We start from the raw sequence: 14,972 nt of genomic DNA on the forward strand, positions 1-14,972 counted from the left end.
ATAACTATTTCCTAAATAGTAACAAAAATGGGTGAAGAATATTAAAACTTAGAAGTAGCTGAATAAAGATCTATAATGATAGTCACTTTGGACAAGAGACTCTTATGACTAATACACAATGAGCACTATCACTTCACATTAACACTAAGTCACTTCACTGTGTGGTCAAAGTTTTAAGAGCCTAGCAGGCACAAGCCGTCAGTCATTCGGACTCAGATGGATTATGCCAAGTCAATCGCTCCTCATAAAATGCAATAACCTGAGAATAAAAAAAACATCTGTGTAGTTGTAGTATGAACAACAACAATTTAGTCAGCAAAAACTGGGTTCTTATAAGCTGAAAAGTTGGTTAAATGTATCAATCTCTACACCTACAAGTCAAATTTAAAATCTATTTTGATTTTGAGTAGTATATTTCTTGACGAAGGTTATAAACATAACACTACCTCCTGTCATCTCCCAGCTATATTATAAATATTCAGAATTGTGTATCTCAAAAACTACAAAACCAATCTTCAGGAATCATGGACTGTTAGTAGAATGTACTTGATGGCAATTAAAATAGATCACCTTTAGAATCTGACTATTTTGTGGGCAAACATATACATATATGCTGACACACTTTTTCACACACACTTAGAAGACTAAATATATTATCATACTCAAATATCCTCTGATTTAAAACATCATGTAGGGCAAGCTTAATAGCTCAGGTAAAAACCATCACAGAGAATACTGTTATGTATATAATGAATATCTCATACCTGCTGTGGACACTTGGTGTTGGCAACCTTAGCAGGAACTAGTTCAGCCTCATCAGAATCAGCCCATTTCACCAGGAACATCAGTTCACCAGTTGCATCAGATGCACCTGATATGCAAACAATTACCATATATATACCAATGGAAGGCTATCAAAATCAATTACAAAAATATTTGTTGTCTACTCTTAAAATTACTCACTACATATGGACATAGCACACACACACACATAAAACAATAAGATTTTCTTGTTACATATTTTAATTTAGATTTATTCAGCAGTGTTAGTGACATAGGTATAGGTTGGTTATCGAAAGCTGGCGGGTTCACAGTACTCACACTAATGCAATTTCACATACAGTATGTTTCAAAATTCGCATGGTCAGAGCTGAGTTAAACTCATCCCAACCCAAGAACTCCAGACCAAAAATAAGTCGGGAAAATATAAAAATTAACAAACTTCTGATAGGAGAAATAGCCAACTCACTAAACTCGAAACTTAAAGACTACAAATATGAAACAAAAGACGCCGACACATAGGAGAAATACAATTGGTTGGAAAATAAAATTGCAAACACTACTAAAGAACATAGCAAAAGGAAAGAGAACCTATACAACAGGATGTCAGAAAAAACCGTCAACCTCCTAAACCAAAGAGCAGTTCTAATAAGTGCGAAAAATACTGGTAAAAATAGAAAAGAAATTGCAAGAATTAGTAAAGAAATAAAGGAAAACATTAGGAAAGACAGGAAACAACACCGTATGGAAACAATAGAGAGACATATTAGACAGACAGGAGGAATAAAGAAGGCGTACAAAGAATTAACTAACAAGAAAGAATGGATTGTTAAGATGGAAGATAGAAGAGGAGCGAAGAAAATTGGTAGACAGGAATACTCAAGATCGCTACTGACTACTACACCGAACTATACAAAAATAACACAAATAAAAGAGAAATAGACTTACCAGAGTACGAAACGGTACCTTACATCATGCAGGAAGAAACTGAAAAAGCTATTGACACACAGAAAAACTATAAAACTCCAGGGCCAGATGGCATAAGCAATGAAATACTAAAGCAAACGAAAGTAGCAGTGGCACCGATACTTACAGAAATTTTCAACTACGTGATCAACACTGAAATCATCCCAAAACAGTGGACTGAATCCATCATAATCCTTATATTCAAGAAAGGGAATCACTGCGATATTGGAAACTATAGACCCATCAGTCTAATGTCTAACATTTACAAGATTTTTGCAAAGATTATTTTGGATAGAATAGGAAGGAAATTAGATGAGCAACAACCCATTGAAGAGGCAGGATTCCGTAAAGATTTCTCGGTGCTAGACCACATCCACACTGTAAGACAAATTAGAGAAAAATACAATGAGTACCAGCTTGTATACTACATAGCTTTTATTGACTACAGTAAGGCTTTCGATTCTTTGATACACTCAAAAATCTGGGAAGCCTTAAAGGAACTGGGTATAGAGCACAAATATATAAGAATTATAAAAAATATTTATAAACACAGTTCGGCTTGTATCCGCCTAGAAAAAGAAGGAAATAAATTTCAAATACAAAAAGGCGTGAGACAGGGTGACCCCCTTTCACCAACACTCTTTCTGGCCGTAATAGAAATGATCTTCAGGAATCTGGAATGGAGAGACATGGGCATAACTATTAATGGCCGTGCGCTAACGCACCTACGATTCGCTGATGATATCGTATTATTTGCAAAAACACCAGCTGATCTAAGTAAGATGATAAATGATCTAGCATTGGAAAGTGCAAAGGCCGGATTGAAGCTAAACCCGGAAAAAACAAAAATCATGACCAATGGCAACAAAGACCCTGTAATAGTGGAACAGAACCAAATCCCCTACGTGGAAGAATATTTATACCTCGGCCAACTGATGTCTCCAGACGACAACGGAAACAAAGAAGTCGAAAGAAGAGTTGCAAACGGCTGGAAAAAATATTGGAGCCTAAAAGAAGTGATGAAAGACAAGACCCTACACAATTCAACGAAAAGCAAATTATTTAACACATGCATCCTGCCAGTGCTGACTTACGGGAGCGAAACATGGGCTTTAACAAAAAACGTAACAAATAAACTCTCCGTATGTCAACATGCCATGGAAAGGAGCATGACTGGGATCAAAAGACAAGACAAAGTAAGGAGTAGCAACATCAGAGGAAAGACTAAGGTACAGGACATAACATTGAAAATAAGAAGACAAAAGTGGAAATGGGCAGGCCACATGATCAGGGGAAAGGACAAATGGAGTAAAATAACCACACAATGGTACCCAAGAGATGGAAAGAGAAAGAGAGGTAGACCACAAAAAAGGTGGGACGACGACATTATACAAGTCGCGGGAACGACATGGGGTAGAGTGGCCATAGAAAGGCCAGAATGGAGAAGGTTGGAGGAGGCCTTTGCCATTTGGCAAACGGACACCCAAAAGTGGAAGAAAAGTACAATATACGAAAAATAAAGAAAAAATTACTGGCATGTCCGAATAGAGGCTATAATAATAAAAATAATAATGTTTCAAAATATGATTTTTTTGCCATGCTATACATTTTAGTCCACTCTGGTGTTAGTAAGGTTGGGTGGGTTGTAAATGGTTGTAAATAAAAATGTGTCAAATACATATAAATATTAGGTGCATACGAGGGTGGATCCAAAAGTTCTAAGCCAGACCAAGAACGTGAAAGAGTAGTTCGTGTAAATAATTTTTCATTTTTCAACATAAGCTCCATCTAGCTCAACACACTTCACTAACTATTCTTTCAATACTCCTCTTAGAAACCCCAGTCGTATCTGATGTCAAATTAAATATGGCTAGCGCTTATTCACAGACACTACACAAGCACAAAGTGTAAATGTGTTGAAGCCGCCAGCTTTAGATAACATACCTATACATGCTATCATGTCCCTTACCATATAATTTCAAAAGACAAAGTACATACTTCTAATATTAAGCTTAATATTTTTTTTTTACAAAAGCAGTAAATAGTGACATTTGTTGGTTTCCAAATACGAGAAATTATCCTTTTTCATCATTTTGTGCAGATATTATCTTATCTTTCATACCAAAACATATATTTATTATTTTAACACTACACTATGATTACTAAAGCAATAAATGCCTATCTTTAATCCAGATGTATATTTGACCAGCAATTTAGAGGTATCTGTCTATAATTTTTTATAACCCACCTATTATTTTTTCTGCTTTGAGTCCTCTGTCAAATCCTGACTTGGTTTTCTCTTCTTTCTTTTCTTTTTTTGCTTCTTTAGAGTCTTCCACTGAGGATAAACTAGTTCTTCGTCCCTTAACACGATCTTTTTTTGTCTCTTTGGTCTCTTCCACTGAAGATACGCTGGTTCCTCGCGCTTTACTACTTGGTTCTTCACTTGACTCATGTGGTCGCTTCCTGCTTCGCTCTTCTGTTTTTTTTGTTTTCTACACGATAAAAATATATTTAATTATACATAAAATTCTTTGGCACCTAAAGCAGAGAAAAATTTAAATAATCTTTTATAATAAATAATAAATATGTCATAACTTACTTGACCCTCTTTCTCCTTTCGACTATCTTCGAAAGCTTTAATCAGCTCTTCACAGTCTAAATTTTCTACTGGCTCCCAAGTGCTTTCTTCTTCTTTGTAACCCTTCCATTTCAAAAGATACTGGGTCTGTAAATGATTACAGATTAGTTATAACAAACAAGATATATATATCAAATCTACTTTATTGTTTAAGCTGTTTAATCGAGTAAAAAATCCTAAGTTTAGTTGTTCGCTGTGTTGTTCAAGCCCGGCAAGAGCCAAGCGGCAACCAAAAAATTTTACATACCTTGCCCTTAACGATCTTCTTGTTTAACACCTTTTCAACTACATATTCTTCTTCACTTGATGCATCAGTTTCTGTTTTTTTATCTTTTCCCATGGTAAAGAAAAGCTAAATATTAGCAAAAAGAAGGCAATAGGAATTCGTAAGAAATAAGATTGTACGATACTTTCAAAATGGCGTATTAAACATATTTGACATTACATGGCGTTCAGCGGTTGCCGCCACCGCGCCAATCACAGATTAAATATTAGTTATTAGTAGTATACTAGTGTCACTTAAAATGAGACTATTAATGAATGGTTTTGCTTGAAATTTGAGAACAACGCTATGTATAATTGTTAATTGTTACCTTTTATTTTTTAATATTTTTAATGTTCCGAAAATTGATATTATGACTAAGCAATAGATATAATATCACTGATAAACTCTTAACACGAAGCAACAGTATGGTACTACCATACGGAAAAGGGTTCAGTCATCAGTGTGAAATAACATTCAGCACCGGTCACTTCATCATAGTTGGTGGGGTCGACATGTTACCAAGAAACACCATAATGTTTTAAAATACATTACTACACATTTAAAAAAAATTATTGATTTATCCACTTTTTTTAAATTTTGTAAAATTTTACATAACTAAATTATTTTTAATAAGATGGGCATTATTAAAATTTTGGTAACTTTATAACAAAATGTTTAACTTTTTATTTATTTTCATGTTGATATGCTAGCCAGCGTGTCAAACCAAACATATCAATCATTATCTGTGAGTTTATTATTGTCTATGACACCCGTGGTGTTTGAAAATCTTAGTTCTCATATTTTCTCGAATTCTCAGTTTGTATCTGTTGACTGATTAGGAGTGTTGTATCAAATAAACTCCTAAAATTGTGAAATTGAGACAATTTTGTGAAGTGCAATCTAAATACTGTGTGTTAGTCAATAAAAAGTATTCAATTTTTGTGTTAATAAGTTACAACATTTTTAGCTTTAAAAAATACTTGTTTTTGTGTCGATTTAATTATAAATTGACGTTGACGTCAGTCGTGATCTAATTCGACCAATCGTCTTGTGTCACAGATTATGTTGTAAATGTGTGATAATAATAAAAATATAAACAATTGTTTTAAATCGGCTTTGAATGGGTACCACGTGAGTGCGTATTGAAAATATGCTATTGAAATGTACTGCAGACGGGAGACGTATCAAAGTGAACGGAGCGCCGGTCACGCAAGGGAATGTAGCGAGAGGTAGATATCATACAATATGTACTATACATAATCAAGAGACATATATACATTTTGTATAATCATAGTTGCTTACATTATTACTAGTTTTATTATCTGTTTCATATATCTGAAAATTCTACGCCATATAAAATTTTGCCAGTGATTTCTTAGACTTAACTGTTGCTCGTGGTTCGACACCTGTTGCTACATGGAATTATATCTCGCGCCACCGCTGACACCTCAATGTATCTCATTTAAATCTATATTTTTGTCTCTACCTGTAACTGATGTTAATTGGTACTAATATAATATGCGTAAAAGGATTAAGGAATAATATTTTTTGATAACAGTGTACATACATTATATACTATATAAGGATATATCTTTATTATATAACATAAGCTATCGATCTAATCTACCTTCTTTTCCTACATACTAAGCTTTGCTTATACCTATAGACATCAAAAAAATTACGAGAGTTAAGTTCGGTGGCGGTTGTTGGAGGGATGTTCAAATGTATGTTAAATTAATCTCTTTGTTTGAAGCTGGGTGTCAACTTATAACTAAATAGCATAAAATTTGGGGTGCACTACCCCAAATTTTGGTAGGTTGCGACGCTAACAAAAAAAACTTGGCTTATGTATTTAAGGGTTCTTAAATCTAAGTGTAGCCGACCTATTGGATATTATCGGAAACGAGAATGTTACATGTAATACAATTTATGAGTGTGAGAAAAACTAAAGAGCACATTTATTAATTAACTGACGTTTTACACTTTATAGGCTACAATGATTGCTAATATTTGGTTTGCGCTTCTAAATATTAAATAGGTATATTGTAATTTGTAACCCACACATAACTCGAGACATCATGAACCTTTTTTAACCGTGTTTCCTTCATAGCATACTGCTATAACGCAACAAATATGTTTAATAAAGTTGACATAAAACAGTATACAATTTAGTACATTAAAAATTATGAAAAGTTATAATGACGTAAAATACAAAACTTATATTATAAATTCGGCTTCTGATAATCAAATCCTTATCTAACAAAATCACCCTTAGTTACGAATTGCAATACCACCACACTAAGTCGCCTAATCTTATTAGGCGTATTATCATGTGATTACGTAGATAACAAAAAATCCTTGGCTACACAGTTTTCTCTTAAAAAAACGACGGGTTGCACTCCGGGAGTGCCGGCAGAAGTGAAAACTTGAATATTAACGTTGTGCATTTTTGAAATTTTAGAATGGTTAGGGAATAATTTTGAACGAATTGCTTTTATTATCAGTAAAAAAGTACTATGATTTATGTGGTAGAATACAATATTTATTTATTGCGCTATCGTACACAAACATGACAATTTATATTACATTAAATACGCCGCGCCAGCTGTCTACTCTCCATCCGTCTTACGAATTTTCGATCAGGTCACGTGTCCTGACGCGATTTTAACATTTTTAAAATACGAAATATTCAATAGTTGTTCATATCAGCCATCAGCCATATACCTTTGCATGGTGCAGATTCGTCGTGTTATTGATCTTTTTTAAAGTAGTTAAAATCATTATGTGACTAAAAACCTAAAACAATTAGTTTCGTCGGAAATCCTACGCAACGTCTTCCTTGGAATCGTCTCATATTAACTTGGTCCCGTTAATATGAGACGATTCCAACTATATAATGCGCATCTCCGCCTTTTGGGTTTAGGCTGTCACGCACTCTATGATCTGCTAATCAATGAGTTTCTCTAAATAACCACCTTTACCCCTAGCCCTCCGCCCGGTACAAAAAACCCTTGGCTGTTTAGTGTTCACTACGAAATCGTTTTTTTTCTTAAGACACTTGTTAAAAGAAACTAAGCTAAAATTTAAAAATAAATTTGGGCACAATTGTGTAGAAATAGAAGTGCCTCATTTTTGGCTTCACCAATACGTTTCAAGTTCCAAACACATTTAGCGCTTTGCCTCAGAGCTGACAAATACTATTAAAAGATCGCATTAATAGCTTTAAAATATATCATATTTGTTTATTCTCGGGACTCATTCATAATATTGGCAGATCAAAGGTTTTCATTTGATACAGTTTAAAGATCCGGTTAATGTACCTTGAAAATTTAATTGGACCACGCCAGAAATCGGAAAATAAATAAACAAATAGTTTGATGTGTAGGCTATTAATAATTTAGCGCGCGTCGTTCGAATATAATGTGTAAACACTTTGGCTTATTATTTTTATCTTATGTTTAATATTCAACATGAAATAATATATGTTTAATGAAATCTTAATATCGTATTATATATATCGTCATCCGAAATAAACGTATTAATGATTTTATTTGTTTTTTACTTCAATTCACCTCCATCGAAATTTAGAAAAAATATTTCATATATTAATTTTAATTTAGAATATTATAATTGCTAAATATAATAATAAATTATATAATATAATAATATAATTTATATAATATGACAACAACTATTTGTTAGTTGTTGTCAAAAACCAATTAGTAACTAAATACTTCCCTATACATTATTGACCATCTATGGACTACTTTACAAAAAATTGTGCTTATATTTTTTTCGGTGGATTAAAAACACAACTAAAACCTTCGTTATTTAACAGTTAATCATGTGTGCACATACATAAACTTATAGAACTGTGGCTAAGCAAAAAGAGATAGACAGAAGCGATGACGCTTTTCGAACACCTATAGTCTTTACTCTATAGCAAGGTATTGGTAATGTCACATATACACCGAATTCCCAATAGTTCCTGCATAATTTATATCAAGTTGAACAAGCAAACTAGATCCATTAGACATGTTTACAGTATAGCTTATCGTCGTTAGCGTGGATCAAGGGTCGCAACCGACTGTTTACATACGGTATAGCACGCGAGAATCATATGACAGTACAAATGTCCTTCACCTCACCAAATTGACACAGTGATGACGTTTCATTTGTCAAACCAAGTCTTAAATAATACTCGCTCACTCTTTCCGGTGGCTCTGCGGTACTAAATGTGACTTGGCGTCTGAATGAAACTGAAACTTCCAGCGCTATCCTGTGCCACTTCCCGTTAATTGCTGGATTTCAGCTGCAGCAGATCCTCCTCCACTGTGCCGGTTCAGCGGTACATGGGCCGGCTTCGGTATGCTTTTTTCACTGCCCGATCTTGGCCCATGCGCTCAAGGTCTTCGTATTATTATTTAAATATTTAACTTTAAAGCAATTTATTAACATGGTTTACATAACTCGACGAGTGATTTAGCAATCATGGTCGCTGCTATAAATACTTTAAGAAGTTTTATTTATATGTGTATTTGTCGCGTAAACCAACGACAATATTGTATTATTTTAAATGGTTAAAGATTGTTAAAATTCGCTTCATACCTAACATTTTTAAGCAGTCATACATTATTGCCATTTAATGTGCAGCTTCCTATGTTTTTCTTAGATGTGTTAAGATTTTAATAATCAAATATGAAATCTACTGAGTTTTAGGCGCATCATAAAACGACTGTTCAAACTGTGTGCCATAGTAATATTGATTCATTCATGAAATAAAAACGGTGTAACTTAAAGGTTTTAAGTAGTTCTTAATAATAAAATGTCAAGGTGTTTTAATTTATATTACAAATATAAAATTAATGTTTGTGAGCAGATATTAAACTGTCATTATGACGCGCAAATGTTATAATATCATTCTTTATTTGAGATAAAAGAGATTTAAGTTAAAATAAGATCATTATTTTATACTGTGTGAGGTGAGTACAAAATTCGTCGAATCAACAAACACAAGTAGACACTTATAATGTTTGTTTCATTTGCGTAAAATATTGCTTTTCGTGAAATTTCACTCGATTGAGTTAAAATCCTTTATCAAATATTCGAGACAGTCCATATGTTTGAGGAGGTGCGTAATATGCAGAGTTTAAACCAGAGTTCCCCAAACTTTTTTGTGTCGTAGACCCCTTGCTATGTTTTTCCGTGTTGGGTAGACCCCCTACTTACCTGATATTGATTTCCTGTAAATTTCTAACTGTAGTGAAGTTTAGTGTTAAAAACTTAAAGTAAAAACACATGTTAATTTATACATTTATTAATTGACTTTAAATTAAAACTACTCAAAATAAAATTTTGTATCTGTTATGTAAAATATACGTAGCATTAAATAAACATAAAATAAAATAACATAAGTCAATATCTTTAGTGAGAAGGATGAACCTGATGCTTTAATAATAAATAATCAACATTTGGCGTAAATTTTGTAACCCCCATTTTCATTTCATGGACCCCCAAATTTTTTTTCGCTGACGTAGACCCCTTGCCGGTTGTCATAGACTCCTACGGGTCGATATAGACCACTTTGGGAATCACTAGTTTAAACCATAATATTTAAGTGCCAAAGTTCAAGGTGTAAAATGTTTTACGGTTGTCGTAATAATTTTTGTTCGATGAAAATGAAAGCAGCGCTGTTACTCGGTAAATCCCAATATCAACATCGGGGGAGATCCCGTGTACAAGTTTTTGTAGCGTTGTCGTATTGTAATTCGAAATGGATTAAAAAAACGCCCAAGAGTTGTTGTTTGTCAGTTCTTAATATGTAGTACACGATTTACATTTTACTTAGTGTGGAGCAAAGTACACTTATTGTGTAAATATCAGTTAATGTTAAACCAATATTACGTTATCTTATGAAAAGGGACGATAAATGTCATGAATGGATTGAAAGGAGGATGGAAGGAAAGCCTTTTGTTCTTGACGCGTTAAGTCCATTTCGTAGTAGAGGTGATTAAGCTACTGGTGTTGTTCTAAACAAATAACTTAGCTTTATTGACTATAATTTTGTAAATTATATAGACATGATAAATCTTTACTGAACCTACATGTAGGGAATGCTATCCCGATCATGTGCCATTTTTCGAGATCAATCCCGAGATCTCGTAGGATTAACGAGATTAAGTTGCAGTATCAAAAAGTCGATACTCTTCGATGAACAAGTGTAACTCTGAGCATAGAAGAAATACAGCTGTTGTCGTATAATATTAAATCCTTGTAATTACAATATATACTATTTATAATTATAAAGATGATATGAAACAGTTGAAAGGTGACAAAATTTTCATTGAATGCAAATATATCGTATGGAAAGAATTTAAAAATATATTAAAACGATGCCCTTTTAAACTCCACTGCTGGTAATGAGGTTAACATCGGAACATAAAACTAAGATGAATCGCCTCTATTAATGATTTCAGAGGATTTTAATTTACGTACTGCTGCCAGCACGACTTCAAGAGGAATTAGAAGAGACTCTGAGAGCAGCTATAAGTCCTTCGCGTGTTTCTGCGAGAATAGATAGATTAGATTCACTTATAAAAAAAGAGATGTATACTACAAGAGGCTGGGGGAGCGAGGTGTAGCTTTTTACATTTCGCTTAGTATAATAGCTTACTCATGCTGGTGCTCACTAGTGTTGAGTCTAAGCAGGCATTTTCAGCTGCTGCGTACATGGCGACTGACATAAGATGCCGCTTATCAGACATTCTCGATACTCTTAGCATGTTAAGATGTTATTTCCAAAATCTCTCCTAAATGTTGAGGATTTCTAGTTAAAAGTAATTCTGGAAATAACTATTTATTCACCATTGTAAAGGCTTGTATTGAAATATCGAATATGTTTCGTGATTAATCATAAATAATTAGTTAATAAATAATAGGAACATGTATTATAATTTAAATTATAATTAATATTTTTTTTATAATGTCTCTTAATTATAATAAGGCTCATAAACACAGCTTGGCAGTTTTCTTCGTTCGAAAACGACCCGAAATCTCGAAAATATTGAGATTTCGAGAGATTGTAATTCTTACACGAGATCTCCAATTAACGATTTCAGCTCGATATTGCATTGCTTATACGTAAGTTGTTAAGTATTCGTGATATACAGTCGACTCTCGATAATTTGAAACTCAAGGGACCAGAGATAAATTTCAAATTATCAAGAGTTCAAAATAACAAGTTATTCAAACAACCACGAGGGGGAGGGGTGACTGAAGGAAATAAGAATTTGATCAAAATGACCGGAAAAAAAATTCAAATAATCGAGAGATTCAAATTAACGAGTGTCAAATTATCGAGAGTCGACTGTACTTTAATTTTATTGTAAATAAGATAATAAAATATTTATATTAACAAGAAATTGAAAGTGATCAGCCTTCCTTGCGGCGAGAATGTGACCTTGAGACATGGTATCATTTGACCAGGAAATACACAAATCATGGCAGTAATTCTTCGAATTTCGGGCAAAATTAAAAGGAAAACCATAATAGTGGACGAAGCGATTTCGTTTCGAACTCACTTCACCCAGCTCTACCTTTGACCGAAGCAAAACGGGTTCGCAATTGAATTCGATAAATTTAAAGAAAGGGGATACTTGATCTAAGCTTTTTAAATTTAATTTTAACTATTGTTAACGCATTAACAAGGAATTGGAATTTTTATAATAAGCACAATTAGATACTAAAATCAAACCAGATATTGTGACGGCCTATTGAGCTATATCATATATGTATATATATAACGAATTGGCTAAATACATAAGGTATTTCGCGCTCATCACGACTTCAGCTGACTTTATATAATAGGCCTTTCTGCTACACTTAGCGCCTTATCTAACTATACGTTAAATATTACATACCGTGCGATACACATATCATCTAGTTATCCGAACTATTTTTTTAAAAGTATCCACTTTCGGAGTTTACTCGTTATCTATACTAAAATGGGTAGGACCGTTCGAAGCCGGGACGGGTCGGTCACAAATTCTGTAAATATTGATTTATTTATAGAAAAACACTTTTTTACCGGATCGAAGTTATGTATTTTTTTTAAATAAATTTACTATTATTTTACAGAATTTTAAATTTAACCGACGTTTCGCGTGCTCTACAGCGTGCATTGTCACGGTGACCATGTTTTTCTATGTGTAAAAGTTATGTCAATAAAAGACAATAATATTTGATTTATTTATGTTTTTGTGTTTAAACAAAAATGTTTTAAATGCGTTTTCGTGAAATAATGGTTGACTTTTAATAATAATAAAGCCCGTTTAATTTCCAAATCATAACAAAAAAATGATATATAATATAATGATGTATAATAATATAAATAAATGATATATAATGATATATATATATATACAGCTTAGATTTTTTACATTTTATACATTATTTTAATATTGTTATCCTATATATCTCTATCCTATATTCTAGCTATCTTCAGTACCGTGGATCGGAACCCCTTCACGGGTAAAGGCCTCTTCCAGCTTTTTCCAACTGACTCTGTCTCTATCTAAGGTTGTATTGTTGACTGTCAACAATATAAAATGTCGGATAGCTTGCGTTGTTAAAATATTCCTTTTACGTTGTTGATAATCGTAAATGTTCCTGCGGATGTTTGCCGTTTCCGTATATACCTCAAGCACTCTTTTAGTTTACACAATTTATACATACATATCATAATGCCATGCAATATTAATTTTATTATATTACTAATAAAAATTATGGAGATTTATTTATTTTGGCAAACAGTTTAGTTTTTGGTACCAGCACAATTTTATTTTGACTTTATTATAATACACCTCCTTAATAGCAACACTGGTAACTTTGATTACGATCAAAACGTTAAACATTGCAATATCTTTTAAGAAAAATCGTCACCGCAATTTTTGATGCTGATATAAAAAATATGATGTAATTCTAACGATATAATTCGTGCAATAATTTTATATTATATATCATGTATTGATTGGAACGTGATTATAAGTATGGTTGAAGATTATAGTTACTGATAACGTAGTCAACGAGTACAATAAAGCGACATGACAACATCATAATTATGCCTTAAATATGTCTGTCAACAATTGTAGAAACCTTATAATATTCGGATTTATTAACCTATATTATTAGGGGAGTATTTGAACCATCAGTAGCCCAATAAATAATGTAGGCTCTTATCTTAATGTCAAAAGGTTATCTGTTGATTTAGTAATCTCATTGACCATGACTTGTTAAATTACGAAATTAAAAGAATTTCTAGGGTATAAATGTTACAATGTAGTACTCGCGTAAAGCAAAGACACTATTTTTTAAGACACTATAACGACTTACGTTGAAGTTATCTTCGATCAATAATTGTTTGAAATTTGTCTGGTTAACAATTGAAAAACAGTATTCGCTTGACAATAATGAAATTAATCTGTGTGTTAAAATAAAAATTATATTATTTTGGTATTTTTATATGTATTATAGAATAAAATATAACTCCAATTCGTTAAAATAAAGTTAATCCTCAAACCTAGTCAGTTGTTATAATTAATTTTGGCTTGATAGTCGCTCTAAATACCAATGTTGCAGACAAAAAACTTCTTAACACTGTTTGTGAGTTCTATTTTAAATTAATACATATTTTCGGCAACATAACCGTGATTTTAATAGAGTTTTAACTGCTCTATGTTCATTCAAATGGTTAGAGCTTTAAAACGTTATAAGAACTTGTGTGGATTCGTAGATAATAAACGAATATTACGAAATAATTTATTAATTACTAACTTACGACCTAGAAACGAACTAGGGTCGGATAAAAAAGATTTTTTTAGTACTGGTTGCGTTTAATTCAATTTTAGGCAGCAATTTCTCACAAAGATCAGAAGCTTTGTTCGCCTAGTGACAATGTGCGTCTCACATCCCTGGGGTCGTAGGTTCGATCTCTCGGCTGGACTTTCTGTCTCCTTGCGCATTTAACACTCGCTCGTTAGATATTATCACGGAACATATACAGACATCTGAGGCCCAGACCTTAAAGGTTGTAGCGCCATATATAATTTATTGTAATATATTAATTTTAATTTGTATAATATATTATTTTTTTTATATGGCGATTATGTTATAATACGCGATAAGTATCTCGCAAAGATGGTCTGTTAAATGTATTATGTAAACTTGTAAAATGAAAAATTGTTAAGAGTTTAATAAACTTATTTAACGAAAAGAAGGCGTAGCGTAGTAACGAATAAATGGCATGGCAGACATATTAACGTC

At 32.8% G+C, this 14,972-nt stretch overlaps 2 protein-coding genes across 6 annotated transcripts in view; one reads left to right on the forward strand and one right to left on the reverse strand.

The window, feature by feature from the left end:
- Positions 1-55: 55 nt before the first annotated feature.
- On the reverse strand, positions 56-4,826 carry LOC125050839 (chromobox protein homolog 1-like). The gene is made up of 5 exons (XM_047650888.1): positions 4,635-4,826; positions 4,349-4,474; positions 3,995-4,241; positions 765-871; positions 56-259 (listed from the first exon to the last, which is right to left on the reverse strand). Exons 1-5 carry the CDS (start codon positions 4,725-4,727, stop codon positions 203-205), a joined length of 630 nt encoding a protein of 209 aa, XP_047506844.1. The 5' UTR covers positions 4,728-4,826; the 3' UTR covers positions 56-202.
- A 621-nt stretch (positions 4,827-5,447) lies between these two features.
- LOC125050841 (nuclear factor of activated T-cells 5) overlaps positions 5,448-14,972 on the forward strand; it is a 73,583-nt gene continuing 64,058 nt past the window's right edge. For 4 of the 5 annotated variants that reach the window (XM_047650890.1, XM_047650892.1, XM_047650893.1 and 1 more), the window contains exon 1: positions 5,449-5,881. In XM_047650890.1, coding sequence (XP_047506846.1) covers positions 5,803-5,881 — 79 coding nt within the window. In that variant the 5' untranslated portion in view covers positions 5,449-5,802. Of the gene's footprint in view, positions 5,882-14,972 lie in introns of all 5 variants that reach the window. The other variant, XM_047650889.1, reaches the window with a different exon arrangement.

Source organism: Pieris napi, chromosome 7, assembly GCF_905475465.1.
Source record: "Pieris napi chromosome 7, ilPieNapi1.2, whole genome shotgun sequence".
NCBI lineage: Eukaryota > Metazoa > Arthropoda > Insecta > Lepidoptera > Pieridae > Pieris > Pieris napi.